The 25791-nt window shown below is 30.3% G+C and overlaps 1 protein-coding gene across 1 annotated transcript; it reads right to left on the reverse strand.

The window, feature by feature from the left end:
* Positions 1-5242: 5242 nt before the first annotated feature.
* LOC145742808 (transforming growth factor-beta-induced protein ig-h3-like) lies at positions 5243-24415 on the reverse strand. The gene is made up of 14 exons (XM_082560625.1): positions 23287-24415; positions 14320-14439; positions 13723-13817; positions 12985-13131; positions 12689-12810; positions 12071-12278; positions 11246-11425; positions 9569-9727; positions 8907-9046; positions 8513-8673; positions 7791-7929; positions 6837-6941; positions 6274-6412; positions 5243-5861 (listed from the first exon to the last, which is right to left on the reverse strand). Exons 1-14 carry the CDS (start codon positions 24372-24374, stop codon positions 5635-5637), a joined length of 3030 nt encoding a protein of 1009 aa, XP_082416751.1. The 5' UTR covers positions 24375-24415; the 3' UTR covers positions 5243-5634.
* Positions 24416-25791: the final 1376 nt, after the last annotated feature.

Consider the following 25791-nt stretch of genomic DNA (forward strand, 5'->3'; position numbering starts at 1 on the left):
ATCTTTTAAAATTTTGATATATTGTTAATATTAATACTCTGTATGTTGCTATTTAAAATGAAGATCTAACTGTGGTTGATTATTGTTTAATTATTTATGGTTTGTTTATAAAATACTCGATTATTGTAAGTATTTTGTATCGGTAAAGGGTGTGATATTGTGACTTGTTTAAGCTATCCGTAAACACCGGGTTCAAGGGCAGCATTGTGGCATTGGTGCGACTTGAACCCAAAACTTTTTGGCTTTTAGTCCAACGCAATGACCGGTATACCACATTACCGGAATAAAAACAAATATTTTTAAAATAAAAAACAAATTTTATGTGCTAATTTTTTTTTTACTTAATATTTATATGTATTTTTAATTCGTAGATTACAAAATATATAAAACGGTCGTTTGTCATATGCGGATAAATTATCACTGGCAAATATTAGTTGTAAGTTGAGACTATTAATTTTACATTAATTTTACAATTAAAATACCGACTGTAGGGCAGGCGATGTTACAATTTTGATAGTATCTAAAATGGCAAATGTAATCCCAAAGTAACAACATTTTCCTTATTAGGTTGTTATATTAAATTTTTTACAAAATTTTTCACAAATCTATAACAAAATCTAACTTGTTAAAATTAAAAATGTATTATAATTGTCAAAATAACTGAGTCATGCACAATCAAATGGCCTAAGTGATAAATAACGACAACGTTTGTGTTATTTTAAGAATCTGAACATAAGTTTTCCGTTAAATCCATGCATTATTTAAGGGTCGATTGGCCGAGTTGGTGTGTGTTTAATTAAAAGCGGCCTCAGCTTGTTTAATAACATACAAGATTTAGAATAGAATATTTGATTTGGAGAACAAATATACTTAAAAGTTAAAATTAAATTAAAAATTTGAAGTTCGGTTTTTACAACTTGAAACATAAAGTTAAAAATTATTCAAAGTAAAATTTGAAGTTTGTTTTTCATAACTTAATAGACAAATATTTTATACTAACAAAAAGAATATTCACAATTTAATTTGCTATATGAGTTCTTTGTAATAAGTGCTTAAAATGATGTACTATTTTACAATTACTAAGGTTAACCTTTAATTTAAAGTATATGTTTATAGGCCACATACTGCATCAGCGATTCGCCTAACTCTTCTGATCAGTAACTTATTTGCAATTCTTCTAACCTGTATTCTACCAGCAGTTAACCTAGGAACTCATTATCATTACTACAAGTTCTTGAAGATATGCTGGCTGTCAGATGCGTTTGAAGTTAACACTGTACAAGGCTTTACATTTTTTGTAAGTAAATTTTAAAGGTTAGTTTTAATGAAGTCTTGTACTGGATGTTGGTGATGTTGTTTTATTGATATTTTAAGCTAATTCAAGAAGTTTGACAGTTGTTAAATCATAAGCAACAAAGCTGTTAACAAAACCTAACCAGAGCTTTACTTAAAGAATTGCATTTCTTGTACGTACATTCTTGCAATTTTGATTGCCTTAATGAAGTCTTGTATGTTATGTTGTTCTATTAATATTTTACGCCAAGGCAAATGCATTTACTCAAAGCCGTTAAACAAAACTTTACCAGAGATTCATCTAAACTGTTCTTAGGACTTTTGGTGAACACAACTGTAATCATTGTATCTCATTCTCATTTTGGTTAAGTTGGGAAAAATATTTTTCCAAGACCTCTTTTAGGTTTTAAAACTTTCAAAGCATGCTTTGAAAAAAACTCTTGTTTTAGAAAGATGTAATATTTTAAACACTGACTTATATATACATATGTGTTTACAGTAGATTGTCGGGGAGTGCATGCTTGTTAATTCAGAATAAATGTAGCTTGTCAACTTGTTCACGTAAATGTTTTAAATGAAAATCAAGCATGATATGTTACGAAATCAGTAACAATTGTATTTATTTTAGATGTTTCATGTAGAAGATTTATACAGTTAGTTGCATGTTATGCATACTAGATGTTATATGTAAATGTTAGACCATAATAGCCTACATTTGACAGCATAAGTTTAAAAGTTTGCATAACTGTGTTGAGGCAACTGTTTTCTGTAATCAGATTTAAACAAGAAGTTACTTATGGTTTGGTTTTAGATATATGGTTACATAGGGACTTTAGTGCTTGTAACAGCTTTTTGTGCAAGTCTTATACTTAAAGCTTACACGACCAAGACTTTACCCTACCAAGGTCGAACCGGTTCTTGTTCAATGATTTGTGGAACTTGTGTGGTCATGAAATCTAAATCATGGACTTCATATTCACGGCTCGTGATATGTGTTGGCTTTGTGACTGTGATTACTTATCTCCCTCTCACGGTGAGTAAATTATTTCACAAACATTCTTTGATGATTTTAGAGTCAATTTTTCTTTTTATTTCAGTTTGGAAACATTATTCGTTTCTCCATGTTTCGGAATCATTACTTTTACTGGTTTGACGTGACATCACAATTACTGTCTCTAGTGCTACCTAGTGTCAATCCTTTTCTGTATATAATCTTGTTTGAACCTCATCGTCAGAGGGCGGACGAGATCTTAAACGATTGCAAAGGAGGCCCAAAGTTAAGGTAAAAAATTTTTTTATTTTTGTAAAAAAAAAATTATTTGCTTATTTCCGTTTTTTTAGAACATCGGGCTCGAGTTCAAGTGTAAGTAGTTTAGTAGATGATCAAGGATATCCACGACAAGCTTGGGATGAACACCAATCTTACAACAGTAACTTCCCTCGTTACAATTATCGTATGCGACAGAGACAAAATTATGAAGATTTACAGAATAATTGGCACCCGCACGCTAGCGATAGAGAGTCACATTGGATGAGATCCATTCATAGAGTAAATCCTTTATATAATGATGAAAGGTATTCGTATCATTCTAGAGGTAATGATAATGCCTTTAACTCTCGATATGATCGGTCCAACAACCGCACATCTCCTATTAAAGGCTGGATGAGGCAAAGTTCAATTAAAGACTTGTTACTTAAACAAGCGCGGAAATGGACGCCTTCTAGTACTCATAGAACTGATAATAAAGATTCGTTAGATTCTGCGTATTCTACTTTTAAAGGTAAAAAGCAAAATTCCAAATCTACGAGGTCGACTAGAAACGTATCTTTTGCTGCAGACTCCCTACAACGAAATAACAGAATTGAAACACAAGATCATAACTCAGTTGATTCATACAATGATAATACTGACAGATACCATCACCAAAGAAATATAAACACTGACCAAAATCAGCCTAATTTCCAAAACCGATTCAGAAATCAAAATCAAGGCTCTGAAAGATTTTATTCGCATCCTTCTGATAGTCGCGAAGCATCGGAAATACCTCGTGATTATGGCCGCGATTATCGCCATCAATTCGGGGTAAATCATCACAGCATTCCCAATGTCGCGTATCGTAATAACTTGTATAATAACATGGCACATTTTATGAACCAACACAATCAGCGTGAACGACACGACGATGATTACAATCATCAAAATTAACAAATCTTTAAATGTTTTCCAAAAAAAAGCATAAAAAGGTACTTGAAAAATTAACACAAACGTTTATTAACTTTTCTATACTTGCCAGTAAAATTAACATGAGCGCTTATGGTAACTTATTTGTGAGAAATAATTCTTGTGGTTTATACTTAAAGTACGTTCTCACAAGCTTTTAATATCAAAATCTATTTTTTTAAATATTTTAAAATTTTACAAAGAAAAATATTTTAATTGGTAATGCTTAAGTCTATTACAATAGCAGAGGTACTTAAGCCTTTGTACATTTATAATTGCATTGTTTTTTTCAAAAAGTGGACAACATCACACATTGTGTGGGTATAAATATGACATGCACTAATAACTATACTTTAACGACATTATTTTGCTTACGTTTAGTTTAAACTTGTTTTATGAAGCCGCTACGCCCTACTTAAAATTTTTAAGTCACGTGTTCAGTCAAAGGTCAAACATTAAGTCACGTGTGTAATTAAAGATTTCGTCACGTGTTTAAAGAAAAAAATATTTTTCAGAAAATTTTTAAAAAATTTAAAATTTGGAAAAAATCGCGTTTTTTGCAAGTAATAATGTTTGTAAACAAATGATATTAGTTTATAAATATTTGATCAAACAATCTTAGCTTTCTCGTTAAATGACGTAGTAGAATAAGATATGACGTCATTTGGACCAAAATAATCTAAATATTTGCTTTGGAAGGGCGTTACCAATCTATTTAGGTTTAAAAATTTAAAGTTTAAAATTCCGCCTTAAATCTCTAAATTTGTGTGATCCTTCTGTCAAATCTTAAGGAAAAAAGATCCTAATTCCTTTTAAATGCAATTTTATTAGATTATCTTTTACTTATGATATGACTGGGTTGTTATCGGCATATACTATGTATTACTCATAATAAAATATGAAAGATCACGTGGTATAGATCTTTCTAATTATTCGGTAAAATTAGTTGATAATTAGAATAATTTAAGGGTGTGTTAGGATAAGAACTACAATTTGCATACTATATAGTTAATTAAAATATGCACGTGAATACAATTCGATTATTAAAGATGAATAAGTTTTAAAAATTTTATTTTATAATTTGGTTTGTAAATGTGTTAGTATTTAACGCTTTGATTTAAAATTTTAACTGTTTTATTTAAAGTTTAGTTCAAAAACTTTTTGAAATTTGTTTAAATTTTGACTAGAATTTAAAAAAAATTGTAACTGATGTTTTAACAAATTTAACAAATTTATTTGAATTTGGACTAGAATTAATTTGGGTTACTTTAATTTTAAGCAAATTATGTAAACAAGTTAATAGCTCGCCCGATTTTAAATGTTGTATAATAAGGTCTAGCTCTTATTTGATATTTGCCCGTGATAATTTACCTGCGCACCGCAAGTTGCAGTTTTTTTTATTTTTCAGGTCTTTAAATTGGGCATACATATTTATATCGTTCATAAAGCTCCTTATATAATTATTACAAGTATTTAGTTTATGTCCGGTAGTGTGATAAACAGGTCATGTCGTGGACTACGAGTCGAAAGGTGTCGGGTTCGAGCCGCACCAAAGCCGGGCTATTCGCCTTTGAACCCGGCGTTTACGGATAACTCAAACACGTCCCAATTGCACACCCTTTTCCAATAAAATTATTAAAAACCTGTCCCCTTAAGGTGATATGAAAAAAAAACGTATTTAGTTCATGTTTCACAGCGGTATTTATTATGAAATACGAATGGGGCAAAATACAAAAAAATAGCGCGCAGTAGAAAGAGTAAAATACAGCATTTAAAGAGTTATTAATGCTATGCTGAAACAGATAAAGCGATGTGGCACAAAACTTATTACAAAACGGGACGACACAACAACATTAATTTGGCGCATAATTTAGCTATAATTGCATTTTAATTAGACTACATTTTATAGATTTTTACTAAAACACTATTCAAATTATTTCTAAATAATTAATTATTTTTCAAAAATATGGAAATTATAATAAATAGCTTTTTGCAGCATTTCAAAGCGTTTTAAAATTCCTAAACCTGTTAGGAAAGAATTTGTTTCACTTTAACGTGATACGCAGAATCTAATTTTACGTCATCATTTTTTTCAAAATGACGTCGCCAGTTTTTTAAATTCAACTTCTTAATTTCAGGTTAAACTTTTTAGGTAAAAGTAGGTTGTCAATGGCGTGAATTATTCCGTTAGTTGCTTGTATGTCGCTCTCTACAACTTTAGCCCGGAGTTTATTTCGTTTTCTGCCGAGGTAAAGTCGCCTTTTTTTCGGGCAAGTGATCAGATTTGCCCCGAGCAAAGATCGATGTCGAGTTGACTTTTGCATTAATTGGTTGCTACAATAATATCCTAAAAGAAAAAAATTAAAATGTTTAGTTAATTTTTTTTGTATATATCTTTATCCTCGATGTGGGAAAGTCTCCGGCCCAGTCTCGAGTTGCCGGTTGCAGTTTGGGATATTATAGATTATAATTGCCCCATAATTATGCTGCTGATTAAGTGCTGGCTCAGCAGGAGTTTATAGCGCCTTACTCAAGGGCGCTACAGCATGAGATCAGTGGGGATTGGACCCACGACCTCATGTGTGGTGTAGCAAGTGTTCTTACCACTACACCATGCTGCCGGTTTAATAAAATAAAATATATCACTGATATTTTCACTTTATATATTTATGCAAAGAAGGTAGACCGAGGTAGCTGAGTAAAATTAAAAAAAAATTATCTCTGTTAAATATTTTTTTCTGCTAAAATCAAGTTCTTACCTTTAATCAAATGAAATTTAATGACCCGCATCAAAAGGGGAGTGTTGCTTAGCAACTGTTTGGTCACGTGGCTAGGAAAACGCGCGAACGCGGCGTTGCTTGGCGCGAAAAACGTGAAGTCCACGATTCCATCTAACACCTAAGATAGAAAAATTATTTTGAGATTATATTTTTGAAGAAATTTTGGACTAAAAATTATAATTTTTTGGTCTTATAATGGTCTTATAAAAGTTTGGTTATATATTTAAATAAGTTTTGGTCTAAAAATTTTAATTCAGAAATAAATTTGGCCCAGAAATTCTTACGTCGCCCTATTACTGAAATATTTTGCTTTAAATTAGGCAAAAATGGCCTTTAATAGCGTGCAAGGTTATCCTTATTCTAATCCCTTTAAGCCAAAAAGTAAACAATTAGTTAATTTAGGCACGTACTTATTTCATTTTTAACACTTCGTCAGACTGGTCTAAGTTTTAGGTCAACAAAAAAATTGGCGTTTTCTTAACTGATTCTAAATTTTTAAAAAATACAAAAAAAAAATGTGGTACAGTTTTTTTTTTACTTACACGGCTTAGTCTTGAGTTAGATATTGCTGAAAGGAGAATCGAGAAATTGCTTTTCTTTGAGTAGATTAGTGAGGATAATATGCTTCCTTCTGGTGGTGTTAAGACCTAAAAAATTTAAACAAAAGTGGTTAAAAAACTAAATATTAAAGGTTTGGGTTCGAGCCGCACCATTGTCACACTATTCGCCCTTGAGCCCGGCGTTTACGGATAGCTTAAAACACGTCATAACAGCACACCCTTACCCAATAAAAAATATATAACCTATCACCTTAAGGTGATATGAAAAAAAAAGTAAATATTTTGTGTCTACATCATTAAAAATGCCCCAAGTTTAACATTAAGTAATATAGGTGCATAAATTCTTGAAACTAAATATTAATATTTAATACATTTAAGTGTGTTATACCATAATATATGGGTTATAGTATTTAGGTATTATTACCTATTGGTAAAAATTATGGGAAATGTTATTTTTGTCAATAAACTATAACAGATAATTATATTTAATGGGTCAATTTTCAATATTTTCAATATACTTATGGATTATATTTTTATAAAATAATTTAAATTTTTTGAAATAAAATAGCTTAAAATATAAATTACAAAATGATTTTAAATATTTTAATGTTAAAATATATTTTTCGGATAAGACAAAGGTTATTTATCAGTAAATTATTATTTTTCAGTATAATTTGCGATATTATGGATTAGTTTAATAACAGTTTGCAAGATATTAAGTATAAAATCATATTTGTAAACCGAACTTCACTAAAATAAAAACATTCTTTAAATTTTATACTGATTCTAAAATAAGATAAATTATAACGTATCAAATATCAATATTGGTTACCATTACCTTTTTTTAAATCGTATAGTTAATAGCCTATGCAAGAGGAATGAATTTACAAAATAGGTAAAGGGCTAATATATTGATCAAAACATATAAAAATTTACCCTGTTTACAATATATATTGCTCCATTACAAGGCTTTTGCTTAGGTTGTCCCAACATCCTGGCGCATTGTAAAGTAACTATATTCTTACGAACATATCTCTTCTTACCCTTGTTTATTGTACGAACTTTACTTGCATATCTATAACATAATATAAACAATAGTTGGTTAAAATTTTTTTTTTATATATATCTTTATCCTCGATGTGGGAAAGTCGAATGCGCGACTTAAACATAGAGTAACATCAGTTACTCCGACCTAGTTTATATTTGCCCGTGGCAGTTTGGGATATTATAGAGACTATAATTTCCCGGTAATTATGCTGCTGGTTAAGTGCTGGCTCAGCAGAAGTTCGTACCGTTTACCTTACTCAAGGGCGGTACAGCATGAGATCAGTGGGGATTGAACCCACGACCTTACGTGTGTTGTAGCAAGTGTTCTTACCACTACACTACGCTGCCGGTTAATACACCACGCCGCCGGTTGTATAAATACTCATTCGATAGTGTTTGTGTGTGTGTATATTTACAAAAAATTAAAACATTAAAGTAATCAAAGTTAACTTCGTTGTATTTTATATAAAATCACGTACTATAAAATAATATTTGTTTATAGCTTTGTCAAATAAAAAACATCTTACATATTCTGTTGACCAAATTCCTAAAAAATTTATATTTTTTAAAGTTCAAAACACATTTTTTAAATAAAAATACTAAAATTTTACCTGCTGACTACAATGTTATTCGGGGGGTTCATGGTAGGAAGCTGGCTTCGGACCCGGAAGTCCCGGGTTGTAATTATCTCGGGTATAATATGAAACATTAATAAATTCCGTAACTCCTCGAGGTTCGAAACTAACCGCAACATCTCGCTCTTCGGGATTTTCTATGACGTAATAAACTGCTATTAGTGCGTCGTAATATTTTGTCAATATTCGGTTAAGTTAAAAAATTAAGGTTTTAATTGCTTAGAAATTTTATTTTTTCATTTTACATAAAGAAATCGTAATTTTAGGTTAATTTTGTTGGATTAAGTTTTGTTTTATTCTTAAAAATTTAGATTTAGGTACTTTTTAACAATTAAATCTTTTTTTAAGAGGACTTTTTGATATTATTTACCTTAAACGCCTTATTAGTTGGCACTATAAGAGTAAAGTTATTCCCAGTTGTAAGCGCATCTTTTGTTCCCGCTGCCTGAAACATTTCAACAATATGAGAAATATTTTTCACCGCTTTTAAGACATCCAAAATCGACATCACTGAAAAAAAATAAAACAAAAATTTAATTTTTAAAGAAGCATTTTTAAAAACAGTATTGGAGAAAGCTTTTAAATTTTAAATAAAAATTTTATTTTTAGCTTGTAGTAGCAACAGTAGTTAGATGTAAGGGGGTAGTTGCTTTAGGAATGTATTATTAAAAGTTGTAGACTGCAATTGTTATTTTAGTAAAAATGAAATATAATTTTTAACGTAGTATTTTTAAAACATTAAAAGAAAAATACTTTCTTTTTTAAAATAAAAATCTTTTTTGTGTTATAAACCAAGAAGCTGGTAGTTAGACATTAGTTTGTAGACTAAGAGTTTGGTTACTTTAATAGTCTATTAACCTAGGGTTTTATTGTTAAATAAAAAGTTAAGTTGTTTAAATAAAATAAGATTCTTTCTGCAACTTGAGTAAAAGATTTTAAACAAAAATTGCCATAATCTTAATTTAAATATTACACATATGACTTATAAGTAAGCATGTTAAAATAATCAAAATATAACGTTTTTGTTTTTACATTTTTGTGGTTTTATGACGTCATCGATCACGTGAATTACTCCATTAGTGGTCATGACGTCATTGATGATGACGTTAGTTCCGTTCACGATTGTGAGATCACCTCGTGAGTCGATCGTGATTGTTTCATTTGCGATAGTTTTTACGGTTTGAACATAATCTAAAAAAAGTTAAAAATATTTTTTTTAATTTTTTAATATTTTTTATTTAATTATTAACTTTTTTAATTTTGTGATTGGTTATATTACATGGTATATCGGCTTGGTGGTATATTAAATGGTATACCAGCATTTTTTGACTCATAAAACATGGTTTAAAACTTAAATATGATGTTTATAGTTATTTAAAAACCATTAATCATTTAACAGATTGAAAAAATGTGTTTGAAATAGCACTTAGACAACTATGTGTTTAATTCAATTATTTAAACTCTGCACAACACAGAATATATTTTGTGGTTGTAAGTGCAAAATATTTTTATTTGAAATTGATGTTTTAAGCTTGTTTGGTTTGGATAATTTAATTAAAGATAAAGCACTTTTGTTAAGAAATTTGATATCTGTCTTATGTTAATTATATTTAGAAAAGTCTGCAAAGTAATGTAGAATCTATAATTAGGTTGGCGTTCTAAGAAATGATATTCTCTGTGTTTGAACAATATTATTTATAAAACAATTCAGAGAAACTTTAAAATGACTAAAGAGTAATTATCAAAAGTATTTATATCCAGGTTTAAAGAAAAAATTTAGGAAATTTAATTGTTTTCAGAATAAACTTTGTATATTTATAGTTTATTAAAACTGGGGTTAAAATATACACTAAGATAAGCAAACATGTTAGAATAACACCATGTTTATATGCATTCAACTTGTTTTTATTCAATACGTAGATAACTAGATTATACTATCTTTACTAATACCCAATAATCATCCCTCAAAACAAACTAAATATAACGTTATACATAAGAAATGTATTTGACTGTGTTAACATGATAGACTTTTATCTATTGCAATATCAACAGGATTGAAAGGTTAGCTTAAAATTGATTGGTGATGATGGTTTAAGCCTGATAACATTGATAACTATAGACTACATTGCTAGACAGATAAATAGATCAAAACATATGGTTTAACTAAGATTTTCTGACCCATTTGTACGACTAATTTGATCTGAAAGCTGTCTAATGCTAAACAGTCCGGTCTGGCTCTGTATAAACAGGGTTATATTTATCAGTACTCGTTTAAAGTTTTCACACATAGATTAAATTTAGTGTTAAAATTCGATCAGAAAATTATTCTGAAATTTTTTTGGAGTAAATCTTTATAAACTTGGGTTAAATAATAAAAATGGTATAAGTTTAAACAAATATATTTTTTAAAACTTTAATCTATATTTGGTCAACGTTAAGGTTTAGTGGTTAGAACAATGGGCTTCACAATATGAGGTTATTGATTCGATTCCTACTAATTCCATGTCGCAAGGCACTAAAGTAAAGCGTTGTCAACCAATTAACAAGTTAATTATTTAGCAATATACTATAGGTCGGGGGTAGCCTAAATGTAACTTTATTTAAAGGCTGTAAAATTGGCCTTTTGACATAAAGTATAAAGATATACAAATGTGCATACGAAACCTAACAAAAGAAACCAATTTTGATGTAAATTAATTCTATATTCACCTTTTGCTGCTACAGTACACATTAAAGTTGGACTGATCAAATTCTGGGCCAACGTTTTTACGCAGTCCTCGGAATCAATATTTAAATTTGCGGCCTCAAATGCTTCGTTAGTCGGCGCAAATAGCGTAAAATTTCCGGCCTCGAGTTGCAGGCGCTCCAACAATCCAGCGTTGGTTAAAACTAAATAGATTTAACTTGGTATTAATTGTCGGGCATTTTTGGGGTAACTAATGATAAAGATACGTGGTTTTCCATAAAAGTTGTGCTTTTTTAAGAAAAAGAATTTTGTGTAATATTTAAAGAATATATTTTGAAATCTATTCAATAAAAATTTTAAAAGAAAGTTAGCAAATAAATCATTTATAACTCGAAAGAATTAAGACATACTTGTATTGTTATAAAGCAATAGCCTATAGAATTTATAATAAATCAAATTTAAAATAGTTTTAGAAGTGTATAAATAAACATATTACTTAGCAATTACTTAAAAAAAAATTACTTAAAAAATAAAAACTAAACCGGCAGCGTGGTGTAGTGGTAAGAACACTTGTTACACCACACATGATGTCTTGGTTCAATCCCCACTGATCTCATGCTGTAGCGCCCTTGAGTAAAGCGCTATAAACGGTACGAACTCCTGTTGAGCCAGCACTTAATCAGCAGTATAATTATTGGGCAATTATAATCTATAATATTCCAAACTGCCACAGTCAACTCGAAACTGGGTCCGAGTAACTGATGTTAGTTTATGTTTAAGTCGCGCATTCGACTTTCCCACATCGAGGATAAAGATATATCCAAAAAATAAAATTTAAATTTTTTTACCACTTATTAAAGTTGAAAATTGCGCTGGCCTAGCGATGACGTAGTCATACACGTCACCGGAAACCATACTAATGACGTCATCAATATAGTGGACAACCGTGTTTTCCAAATCTACGTCACGCTGCGAAACTTTATGACAATTCACTGTCATGACGTCATCAAAATCGGTTGGAAAAAAATTGACGCGGACGAGATTGCCAGAAATTGCCTTTGATATAAAAATATAAAAGTTAAAAAGTTTTAAGCAAATTAGGGTAATGATGAAAAGAAAAAAAATCAGAAAAAATTACGTAATTTTCAGTATAATATGTGTTTATATAAGGTTAAAACATTTGTAACAACTGTTACCCCGACCCAGTCTCGAGTTGTCTTTAGCCGTTTGGGATATTATTAATTATAATTGCCTCATAATTATGCTGCTGATTAAGTGTTGGCTTAGCAGAAGTTCATACAGTTTATAGCGCCTTACTTAAGGGCGCTACAGCATGAGAACAGTGGGGATTGAACCCACGACCCCATGTCGTGTAGAAAGTGTTCTTACCATGCTGCCGGTTAAACAAGAAATTAATTTAACTTCAATCTCCAAAGTAAAAATCAAGTAATTAAATATTTTCTTACCGTGAATTGTTCGTTATTCTTTATATCATCACTGAAAAGTTTTTTCTTCGGGATCACGTGATTCTCCAGAAATTCTTGAACATTATTCCCCGGATCTGTTCCATTCGATGCCAACATAAATTCTAAAACAAAATTTAAATTGTGACGTCATTTATCACGTCATAAGCTCCATGACTATACTTCGTATATGGTGTTATTTTAAAATCTACTTATGACGTCACATTACTATTCTTCTATAAAATTGCTCCACCTAGTTATGTAATAAACCTAATACAATTACCGATGACGTCACTTACCGGACAGTACTACGTCATCACTTGGCATGAATATGGTCAACAACTCGAAGTCTGGCACGGAGCGAAGTGAGAAAGCATTTGTTTGTCCAAGTCTGTTCACCACTGCTGTTCCTGACGGACCTATTTCGTTGATACGGGTAAAGGGAACTAAAAAAAAGATTAAAAGTAATTTTTTGTTTATTCTAAGGACTAGTTTACGGTCTTAACGTAGGATAATATGAGTTACCCAGACCCAGTCCTAATTTGAAAGTAGCAGTTTGGGGTGTTATAAATTGAAAATGCCTGGTAATGAAACTGCTAATAAATGTTTGGCTCAGCAGGAGTTCAAACCATTTTAAGCGTTTTACTCAAGAGTGCTATACAGAATTAAAGCAGTTGGGATCAAACGCAGGACCCCGCGCAGTATAGCCAAGTGCTCTAACCACTACACCACACTGCCAGTAAAGTTGATGTTAAATCCAAATTTCAAGGTAGTTTCTGTAGGGCGTCTTCAATTAAGTTTGTTGCAATATCTACAAGCTATTGAATCGTGATTTTAACAAAAGTTTAAAAATCTCAAAATTTCGTGTTTTAATAAATTCACCAGTTGTGAAATGATGTAATCGTTTTAATAATTTACATCTAAATAATGCAACGTTCCAAAAAAATCAGATAAGAATGTGATGTTACCGAAACTGTTTTCAAAAGTTAAAATATTTTTAAATATATTTGTTTTAAAATGTCATTAAAATTCCTTACTTGGCTCGCAAGTTGTTCGTTCAATATTCACACGAAATCCGTTGCAGCATTTCTGCGTTGTAGTTTTCGTTGGTGCTCGTTTACCAAAACCGTATCTAAATTATAAAATAGTATTATATAGTTTGTTAATCAAAAGTGTACTTAAATATATAAGTTTGTCTTTATTGTCAAGCTAAATTAACTTTTGAATATTAACGTAAATTATTTTTTAACTTATATATATATATATGTTTATCCTTGATGTGGGAAAGTCGAATGCGCGACTTAAACATAGAGTAACATCAGTTACTCCGACCCAGTCTCGAGTTGCCTTTAGCAGTTTTGGATATTATATAAATTATAATTGCCCGGTAGTTATGCTGCTTGTTAAGTGCTGGCTTAGCAGGAGTTCGTATCAGTAGGGATTGAACCCACGACCTTATGTGTGGTGTAGCAAGTGTTCTTACCACTACAACACGCTGCTGGTTGCCTTTAGCATTTTGGGATATTATATAAATAATAATTGCCCGGTAATTATGCTGTTTGTGTTAAACGTTTAATATTAATAACTTTAGATGTTGAGTTAACTTTGTTAGCATTGTTTGAAATTTCACTAACGTTTCAACGCATTTGTAAACGTCACCCTCTTCTTCGCATTTCTCCGTTGTTCTAATTCGCTCCAAGATGGCGCTACTGAGTCCATATAATCCTGGCGTCACTTTTGTACAAACATGATTTCTAAACAATAAAATCTAAATTAAACATAATTACTAAAATTAATTTTTGAATATAACATTTTAGTTAAATGAGCAAATTATTCAGCTCAGCACTATTTTAAATAGCTTTAACTGTGTATAATTATTACTGCAATATATAGTTAAAAGTAATTTTAATACTTGACAAAATTTAGGTTCTATATTTAGTTTAATCTTAGCCTTATTAAGTTTGCATGCCCTACATTTCTACACCACTAGTTGCACTTTTAAGTAGAACCACACAACACGATACAGTTCATAGAATGCAACCTATTTAAATACCTAAGTATATGCATGTTGTTTCAACGCATATGTATTGTAAACATATCCCTAAGTTTGATGTGGCCAATAAAAATAGAAAGTAATTTAAGACCTGGTGTGTTATTTTAGCACAACCTTGCGTTTAACCGTTAAGTGTTACAGGTTACATTTGTGGTATTTAAATGCATAATCAAGCACGTCAAGTAGACAGTTAAAACTCGATATGCATATAATTTAATACATTTGGTTGTAAGTGTGGTGTAGTGGTAAGAACACTTGCTACACCACACATGAGGTCGTGGGTTTAATCACCACTGACCTCATGCTGTAGCGCTCTTGAGTAGAGCGTTATAAACGGTACAAAATCCTGCTGGGCCAGCATTTAATCAGCAGTATAATTATCGGGCAATTATAATCTATACTATCCCAAACTGCAAGGCAACTCGAGACTGGGTCGGAGTAACTAATGTTACTCTATGTTTAAGTCGCGCATTCGACTTTCCCACATCGAGAATAAAGATTTATACAAAAAAAGTACTAAAACTCGCAATGTTATAACGTAGAATTTGATAGTTAGTGTGGTTAAACATATGTTATCGTATTAACTAAGTAATTTAAACATGTGTTTTATTGTAAACATACAGTTATTTACACAAAAACAATTTGTAAAAATTTGAAATAAAAACTCCGTATCATTTAACTTTTAAATTCAATATAAATTTCGATATGACGCAGTACTTAGAAAGTAATACCAATAATATATCCATTTCTAGTGGTGTGAACCTAATACTAGTGCGGTTGTAGATTGATATAATGTATATGGGTGGCAATACATTGGTTTAAAGTGGTACTTAAACTAAGTAATTTAAGATAACCACATTTGAAGTGTTGGTATTTTGATACAGTTTCAAAATTTGGAAATCTTCTCTGTTTTAAACCGCAAACGCTTTAAAGATGTGTTACTTTAAAGCTGAAACAATTTTTAAAATAATGTCTAGTCAACGTAAACATTGCCTATAGTTTTTAAAATTGATTTTTATGCTGTTAGGCCCAAACTTTTATATCTTGAATTGTTCTAATTTTTTGCAAGTCAATTCTGGTCAAGTGGCACTTGTGAGTGGGTACCACAATTTCTTGACACATTTGGTGTCATGTGGCATAAAGTCGGTGTCACAAAAGTAACATTAACCTCGTGTGATAACCAAATAATTCAAGGACTTTCTGTCATTACCTTTTACATTCTTTTATGTCATTATCATGGGTCAAAGGGTGGGGAATTAGTATATTAAATAACTTAACTATGCAAAATTAAGTTCTCTTGCAAAATTGCTTGTAAATGATATATAAAAGAAACTAAAATTCTATCGAAAATTGTGTATGTGTCGATAAATTTTGTTGTGCTTATTTGTCTATTTATTTATGCAAAATATTAAATTAAATGGTTTCGAAGCAGTTTTAAAAAAAATTTCGAAGCAGTTTTAAAATGCTTTTGGTTATGGTTATATTGTATTTGTATTAAGTAATCAGACACCGTTTAAAACTGTAACAACTTGTAAAACCTTATCAGTAAAATCTCGAAACAAAAGAAGTTTGCAAATTTTTTGTGTAAACAAAAACTTCACCAATGCCGAAATCTGATACGCTTTCAAACGCTTGTTTTTAATAATAAAAATAACAAACTACATCGCTAATCCTACGCTTAATCGGACAAAACAAACAAAAGACGGTAAAAAATGTCTCGGGTCGTTATAGTTCAATTATTTTTTGGTACAGTTTCTAGTTTATGAAAACGTTAAAGTTAGTAACAAATATTTGGTTAAATCGGCTAAGCTTTGTTTAGGTGGACTTACCATTATAATAGACCGGCAGCGTGATGTAGTGGTAAGATCACTTGCTACACCACACATGAGGTCGTGGGTTCAATCCCCACTGATATCATGCTGTAGCGCCTTTGAGTATGGCAATATAAACGGTATAAACTCCTGCAGAGCCTGCACTTAATCAGCAGCTTAATTATCGGGCAATTACAATCTATAATATCCCAAACTGCCACAGGCAACTCAAGACTGGTTTAGGGTAACAGTTGTTACTCTACGTTTAAGTCGCGCATTTAACCTTCCCACATCGAGGATAAAAATATATACAAAAAATTAGCCCGCTTTATGTTCAAAAATTTGAATCTTGTAATATGGTCGCAACTTTCAACTAATATTTGCCAGCGATAATTTACCCACACACCACAAACGGCAGTTTTTTTGAATTTGCAGGCCTATAAATTGAACATAAATATACAATACTTTATTATGAATGTTTTATATATTTTGCAAGTTTTTGTTTATAAAAAATATTGTAAAAAAATACTTTTAAATAAAATCAAAATTGTGTCAAAATCCGATCATTTAAAATATCTTTTGAACCTTTATTAGTAAAAAATGCAGAAAAAAATTGGTACTAAAAACAAAAAAAACGAAATGCATCAATTACTCTACGTTTCACTGACCCTAAATACCGCAAAGTCAACCTCTTTCCGGTTGGCTAACTTCTGACCGCCTTTCATGCTATTTAAACCCGCTAAGCCACGTGCCCGATTGACCGGGTCGAATTAACCGGGACGGGATTAACAAGGTACGAAGCCGACTGGTCAGGCTAATTATCCGGTAAAGTAAATCAGGCATAACATTTTCTGTCTACCTTTTAATGCATGTATCAGTGGTCTTATACCACACAAAGCGTAAAAGTCATGATTTCTGAGGTAGATTTGATGAGTTAAGTCATTAGTTGTCAGTTATATAAACATTACGTAATTTTTTCGCTAGCGCAAACTTAAAACATACGATACTACATTATATTTATAACACTTAAAAATTAACTTAACTTTACGTACTTTCACAACTTTATATAATACACAAAAGTGTTAAGTCCTAATTAAAGAAGTCTTTGTATGAAAGATGAATAGAATATTTAATCGTTTAACACCTTTTTAATGTATGTAGTAATGTAGGTGGGGGTCTGTATACAAACTCACACTTAAGTTACTATAGAAACTTGTTCTTTTTATCAATATGTTAATTGATAAATGGTTTTAGCCATTGATAAATTAAACTTGTTATCAGACTGTAGTGGGAGGAGACTAAGCTGTCAATCAACGAGAATGTAAAGTAACTGTCAATCAAATTTAACCGTGATATCAAGAGGTGTAATAAATACAAATTTAAATTGAGTTTACTTTTTTGCGCTACATTTTTAAACAATATTACAAACAAAATTATAAAGAAGAAGTAACAAATTGAATTTATGTTTTAATTTATTTGCACATTTACTTAAAAGATTTGACATCAATAACTACATGTTGAGTCAAGTTGAAAATTGCAAACATTTAAATGTATTTTCCATGTTTAAAAACAAACTACTTCCTAGAGTAAATAACTCACATGTTAACAGACGACATGATATATTACAAGCAGCTTACGTTAACAAATTAAATCTGTTTACACTAAGGCTTATGTGTTTTGAACTTGGTATGCCAAATCGGACACAACCTGGCCCTTTAAATCGTCTTTAAATTTTGGTATAAGTATTTATATAAATGGTTATCAGAATTTTTTTAACAAATTTATAAAAAAAATATTGGAATTAAATACTTAATTAATTTAGGTTTTAAAAAATGCCTTTGAATATTTATTTTTTGTTATGTGAAAGATTTGAATTTAAACTGTCTAAACAAGGCAATTTAACACGATTTCATTTATTAAACTTAACAAACACATACCTAAATTGCGATGTTTAGCAAAATCCTATACCAAACATTATATATATAAATCGTATATCTTTGACCCAAATTTAAATATTAAGCGAATGGTGGTAATACTACGCTCAAATATGTGTTATGTGCAGTTGTCTGACTATGTACATCAACATGAACTTGATTTCTAATAGTGTGTCAATACTTCACACGTCAATGTGGTTATATCAAACTTATGCTTTATTTAAAAGCGCCAAATTTTTACCAAAGAATTAGTCTGCATCTGTTAATACATTACATTCCCCAAGGTTTTGTACATGAGACTCAACATCGCTTTTGTGAATTACGACTACTTAAAATTTCATTAAAGTCAAATTAAAGCTCATTACGTCAAGAATGCGTGACGTCACATGTTGTAAAAAGTTGTGACGTCATTTGGCGGGAAAATTAAAAAATTAAAACATTATTTTTTTCTAAATATTCAATTTATTTTATTGTGGAAAAAAATGTTTTTTAAATTAAATGTTATTAAATCTTAAACTTGTAACATTAAATGCCATTATATTTCATGTAATTTTTAAAGCTTACAAGACATCAATATTCTTAACAGCTAATAAATCTTATATGAAGATAGTCTCGGTCAGCCTTCATTGTAATCACTTGTTTATTTACAGCGAATCGGCTTAAAAAATTCGTCATTTAAATGATCATATCAGCTTAGAAATTGTCAAGTTTTTTGTTAAAGATCATTAATCAGTTTTAATTTACTCGTTTTGTAACTGACAAGTTATAATTTTTTGTGTAATTTTAACAAATCTTTCTATTTGTTTTTGCAGTTTTTATTTATCTTATATTTATTTTTATTTGTTCCAACAATTTGAACGGGTTTGCATACACTTCAAGCCTTTTATTATCAATTGTTTTGTTTAAATAAGTCTACTTTGTATTATTTTAGTTAACACGAGTTTAAACTTTAATTTTCACCAAAAAAACAAAAGTTTTCTTTAAATCAAAATTTTTCATTTTAATGACTAATAAATAAACCTTAAAAAGTCACGTGATCTTGAACCGTAATGAGGTATAATGACGAAACAATGAGGTTATTGTTAGGCCGATGTAGCGGTTTAGTTTGTGGTGTGTTTTATAGATTTTGTATTTGTTTTTGTGTTTATTATAATTAACTACATAAGCCCCGTAAAAAAATAACCTATTTTGTAATCATTAGAAGCGATTTTGGGTTGAAAAATTATTTTTAAATTTGATTTTATTCTTGTTGTATTAAACCTTATTTTAAAATCTTGTCATATAGTATTTACTTGACCAATATCAAGTAGTCTTATATATACATATAAATATAATTATAAGGATCTTTTGAATAAACAAAGCTTTTAAATTTATTTACAAATAAGTAATGCAGTTTTTACAAAATTAAAAAATATTCTCTTAAATTTACTATATATTTGCAAAAATAAAAATATGATACCCCTAAAATGTAATATTTTCAAAAAAATTTAATATTAAAATTCTAAAGAAATATTTATTATTATATTTCTAAATAAATAGTCTAATATTTATTATTTTAAAAGCAAATTTACTTTGCAATCCGTCTTATTTGTTTATAATCTACTCTATAGCGCAAATTGACACTAATAGGCCATTAAAAGTAGTTTATTTTCGTATTGCCAGTTTGTTAATATAAACCTAATTTGAACAAACGGAAAAATATCAAACTAATAAACGCAAATGTTGACACAAAATGTGAATTGCGCAAAACCAAAAACCTTTTCTGAGAAAAAGGAGTTTTTGAATTGAGTTAACTGTTTTCCTGAAATCGTTAAAGTAACCGTACGCAAACATTTGTAACGAGAAAAAGCGATCCTGCAAATTTAAGGTTATTTTTGCTCTTATATTTAAACTCAATAAAATCTTTAGGTGGGGTCAACCTTAAAGTAAATTCTGTACCAAAAATATTTTACTAAAACAATAAAAATATCAATTCTCATTAGGTCATAGCGTCTTATTAATATGACGTCATATCAATGACGTTACGACATTTTTAGCATAAATTTGGCGCCATTGGATTTATGGGGTCATTTATAAAGTATCACGTGAAAATAATTAACCCTTTAAATCTTAAGCGGTGAAATTAAACGCTTTTAAGTCACGTAAATGTGCCAAGTAAATATTTAATTTGCTTGTGGACGAATAAATAAATCAACGAAATACTTTTAAAAATTTAAGTCTTACTGTAGCCCAACTAAACAAACAGATTTTGATATTTTATTTGCAATTTTTGGAATGTTTTTTTATCGATTTTTGGGCGTTTATTTATATAATTTTTAGTATTTAATAAATATATGCAACATTTTAATTAAAAACTGTCTGCACCAGAATGTTTAAAAATATATTTAGTAATTTAATTTATTTTTAAAAAAAGTTTTCGTTCCAATTTATTATAATGTCGACTCAATTTAGGATTAAGATTACTTTGTCAGATTATAAAGTTAAACCTTAACCTGACTTTTGATATATAGTACACATACTTCGCATTATTAAATAATTTACTGCTAATAAATAAAAATATATTAAAGTTTATATGGTTAATATACATTGTATAAACAAAACGCTAACTTTGACAAGTTTAATCTATAATTAGCGTCAATCTATCAGATTATTGGTAATTTAAAAGCAAGATTTTGCTTTAAATACACCAGGATTAAGTTACCAAGGTTTGCTATGTTCAATTACATGCCAAATTTTTTAGTTTTTTTTTGGATAGGTGTTTTAAGGCAAGGAAACCGAAGGAGATATAAGCCTTGTACCCATACCAATAATTGGGACGAATTACCTGACTCATTTAGCACCGATTTGGACGAAAATGTTAAGACTCGGACCGGAAACCTTTGCAACAGAAACGACGCCGCGATTTTAGTTTTTTGTTCTGCAAATGTCGTAACTATCTGCAAACGATTTGTGCGTTGTTTTGTCTTGGCGCATAAGGCTATAACTTTGCAAATTTACAGTTATAGTTTGTATTAGGATATGTATTTAATAAAAAATGGCCTTTTGTTGCAGTAATTTTTGTGTTAGGCTGTTTATTTAATGTGTTAGGCTGTTTATTTAATAGAAAATGGGGTTTGGTTGCATTTTCTCTTGTCAAAATGCAAGAATAATTTAATTAATTACATTACACCATTGCGTGACTTATAATATTAAGTAAATATTTATTCTTACGTAATACTAAATGTACGTATACTGTGTATTAAAAGCTTGTATTTACTTATTTGTTATTTTTAACGGGTCGTAAAAAACGCCAACAAAAACATTACAAGAAAGACAAGGTCACGTGACCAGGAAATGATGTCGCTTTCATGTAGGCGAAGCGATTCGGAGTAAAAACAATTCAACAGCTGGTACGCGAAAGCATTGTCACGTGATCAAAGCCCAATATGACGAAACAAACAAAAAAGTGTCAATCCATCACGTATGGTCCCAAGGTGTTATAACACGAACCCCTGTTCAAATATTTTCCTAACTTTGCTAATCGGATTTTCATTGGCAAAAATGACGTCACGATTTTCAAAAAAAACACGTTTATCAATATATGGACAAGTGTTCTTTACACATCAGACGTTATATAAACGTTTAAGCTATTAAAAAACCTAAATAAATAAATGGTTTATTTCGTTAGAACTCTTTGGTATACTTCTCTATAAAACCGCCCTTTTAATTTTGTTTATAATTTATAATAACAAAGTAATCTGTGAAATAGGAGAATACACCTTACTACAATAAAGAATTTTGATGTAAAATGATCGCAAAGGTTAAAATATTTTGCGGTGTCGTAATTATCGTATAATTGCCCTTGAGACCGGGTATTAGACTTTTATCTTAACTTAAATCACATTAAAAGTGTTCATGGGCTTGTTTTAAAATATTGGAGGTCTTAAGAATTTTGTTTTCCAAATGAGAAACTGACTTTTTTGTTTATCGAGGCATGTAGATCGGTTTTAGATTAGTTTAACCGGTAAACTAGTGTATAGGTAAAACTTCAATGCAATTAACATGTTTCTGGATACACTCGGTGTACGAAAACATCACGTGACTTCGTGCATAATTTTTGGCGGGATCCGATTATAAAACAAAGATAAAAGAAAAATGTGAATAAATTAAGTTTTTAAAGTTAAAGGTGCAAAATTTATTTTTTTTGACTTCTTTTTGTTTAAAATAAAAAATTATTAATAACAGTAAATTTTTAGAGCAAAGTTCGGCCTAAAATAACGATCATTAAGGGACGTTTACTCGCTTAACCTCGCTTATCCTTGCCTGCACATTCTCAAGCTTATTATTTGTTTAACCAGCGTTAAATACCATGTTTTCGGATTAGTAATTTTTGGGGTTTTGGCCACAATTAGTTTTTAGAATTCGGTTATATTACGTAATGGGTAAAATGTGTTTTTTCAATTTACATTATATTTTGAACAAATTCATTTTCTTAAAAATGGTCAGGTTCAAAATTAATTTTTTTATAATAATTTTTTTTTAAATTGAATGTTAATTACTTTTGGTTTGAATTATATTATATTTGCTAAATAAAAAAGAACATGCTGTAGCGCCCTAAGTAAGGCGCTATAAGCGGTAAAAATTTCTGCTGAGCTAATACTTAATCAGCAGATTAATTATTGGGCAATTATAATCTATAATATTCCAACCTGCCAAAGGCAACTCGAGACTGGGTTGGAGTAACTGATGTTACCCAATGTTCAGGCTGTGCAATCGAACTTCCCACATCGAGGATAAAGTTATATACAAAAAAATGGGACTTACCCTTTCCACCATCGGATTTGTTTTCTTCGTGTTATTCTCTGTGTCGTTCCTGCATATCTTTTCCTGCTTAAACTTGTGTTAGTTTGCACCGTGCTTCTGCTTTGTATATAAGGCACAAAACTTGGCGATTTAGTCGTTGGTTTATGGACAAGTTGGCGAGCAGTCGGCCGGACAAATGACACTTTGAACCCGCCGTTTAAAGTTGAAACTAGCCGTTGTGCCTCGGCCATTGAAGTGGTTTGTATTCGCAGCACCGAAGTGACCGAAGACGGGTACGTAGGTGAAGATCGGGGCGATGTTGTGATTTTTGGCGGGGGCGAAACGAATTTTTTTCGGGTTGGTTTTGGGCTTTGAAAATCATGTTTTGTGACCGATGTAGGTTGTTTAACAATTCGAAAACCGGTCGGGGGTAAGACATGGGATAAAGTTGGGTCGATCCTAAATTTGGGGTCTCTAGGGAAGTCTGTTGTTCTTGAGCTATGTGAGGTAATATATCGATTCGTATTAATACTTGGTTTTGGTACATGATGGATAACAGTTGGTTCTATGGAATGACGCGAAGTAGTAAACGTTGGTTGTCGACCGGGAGGAATAAAACTCGTCTGCGGGAAATTACGCTCATTATTCCCGGCGATAAAATTCGAAGACCACGTTGGTTTGTAAATTTTTTTGGAAGGCGTTGTACGAAAATGCTTTTTACGGCGTCGGCGTTCAATGTTTGTGCCAAATTTCTTTGGTTTCGACTTGTGATGTTTTTTGCCCTTAATTCTTCGGTACTTTAACACTCCGTTCACTTCTGTTAAAACGCGTCGAATTTTGGTCGGCGTTTCTTCCCGAACAATAGTCTTTGCTGACGTATAACGCGGTACATTTGAATAGAAATTAACTTTTGAAACTCGGTTGCTAGTAGTCGGCAAATATAACTTTGGCTGATTGTACTTTAACCGCTGAGGAGTCCCGCTGTTTAAATTTCTATGATAATTTCTTTGCCGGCTTTGAACCTGCTGGTTTCTTTTCTTCGGCAGTCTGTACACGGCCTCGCCCTTATCAGGAAACAGAGCAACTATTATGAGCGAATAAAGCAGCATTGCTGCGAAACATCGCCAATTCAAAATACAGCTAGGCGACATCTTTAACTTTTGCTGCGGCTAACGTTAGCTTAGTGAGTTAAATCCTCAACCCATGCTGCGCTTATATATAGCAGTGTGTTTTCCTATAACCAAACACGAAAAAAGAGCTTAAAGTTTTGCTTAGGTAAACTTCTCACACAGCGTAAACTCGTTTAATCGCCAATAAAATTTTTATTGATAGTTATTTTTGGCGCATCGACTTTTTTGATTGAACCGTTAAATTTTTCGTAAACATAATAGTTTAATACCTTTAATTTGGCAAGGGTGTGCGTCATTTTGGCAACGGGTTGTGTCTAGGACAAAATATTCGACAAAAAGTCAGTAAATCGAAGTCTTTTCACCTATTTTTAGAAATATTTTGCTCACAATGGTTTAATAATCGACTAATTTATGTTATGTAACAAAAGTAAAAAAATTAGATGCCAAAAACAATTGCAACACCTTAAAAATTCAATTGTAAATAAATTTAAGCGTTGCAATTATTGCAGACAAAAATTATAATCTGTTTTTGAATTATTTTTGTTTATTATGTAATAAAAATTAAGTTAGTTTTTTTGTTACGTAATAATAAATTGCATTATTTGCAAATCTGGCATAGATAAGAAACTTCTTTTTTGATAAAAATTGTAAAAAATTCTTTTTAAAGTATTTCTGCCTACTTACAAATTATTCGATTCTTATCGAATTTTTATCAAAACTTATTTCTAGTAACTGGCTGTGGGCTATTATTCTTTATATTTAATTTTGAAAAAGAATAGGATTTTAATAAGTTAATACATGTAGAATAGGATTTTAATAAGTTAATACATGTTAAAACAATTTACATTTTGATAATTTTTGTTTAAAAAATTACTTTACAATATTTTTATTAAAAACGAAGTAACCTTTCTAAAGTCAATTTTTGGGTAAAAAATACTTTTTATTTACATACAAAAATTTTACAAAAATTTAGGGCTCACTAGCACCATCTTGTGTTTGTAATTTTATAACTACTTTTAAAGGTCATCTCGTGTTAAGAAATTACGTAAGCATTTGATTATTTGTTAAAGTTTAAAAACATGTACTAAACTATAACTTTTTAAATAATTATTATAATAAACGTGTACTACTAACGTGTTATAATACATTTAATAACTGATTAATGTACCTGACTATGTGAAGATATTCCTAACAATTAAAATGTTTGATTTTAACAAAGTTTTATTAAAATTTTTTAAAGTGCTATATGCAATTTAGTAAGTAATGTATATAACATGTTAGTATGGTTGACAATGAATAATAAAATGGCTTTAGAACCTCGAAAAAATGTCTGTGGTACTCACAATTTAATTTTCAAAAATACTGGAAAATGATTAACATAAAAAAACAGGTTACC

Source organism: Corella eumyota, chromosome 2 (genome assembly GCF_963082875.1).
Source record: "Corella eumyota chromosome 2, kaCorEumy4.1, whole genome shotgun sequence".
Lineage (NCBI taxonomy): Eukaryota > Metazoa > Chordata > Ascidiacea > Phlebobranchia > Corellidae > Corella > Corella eumyota.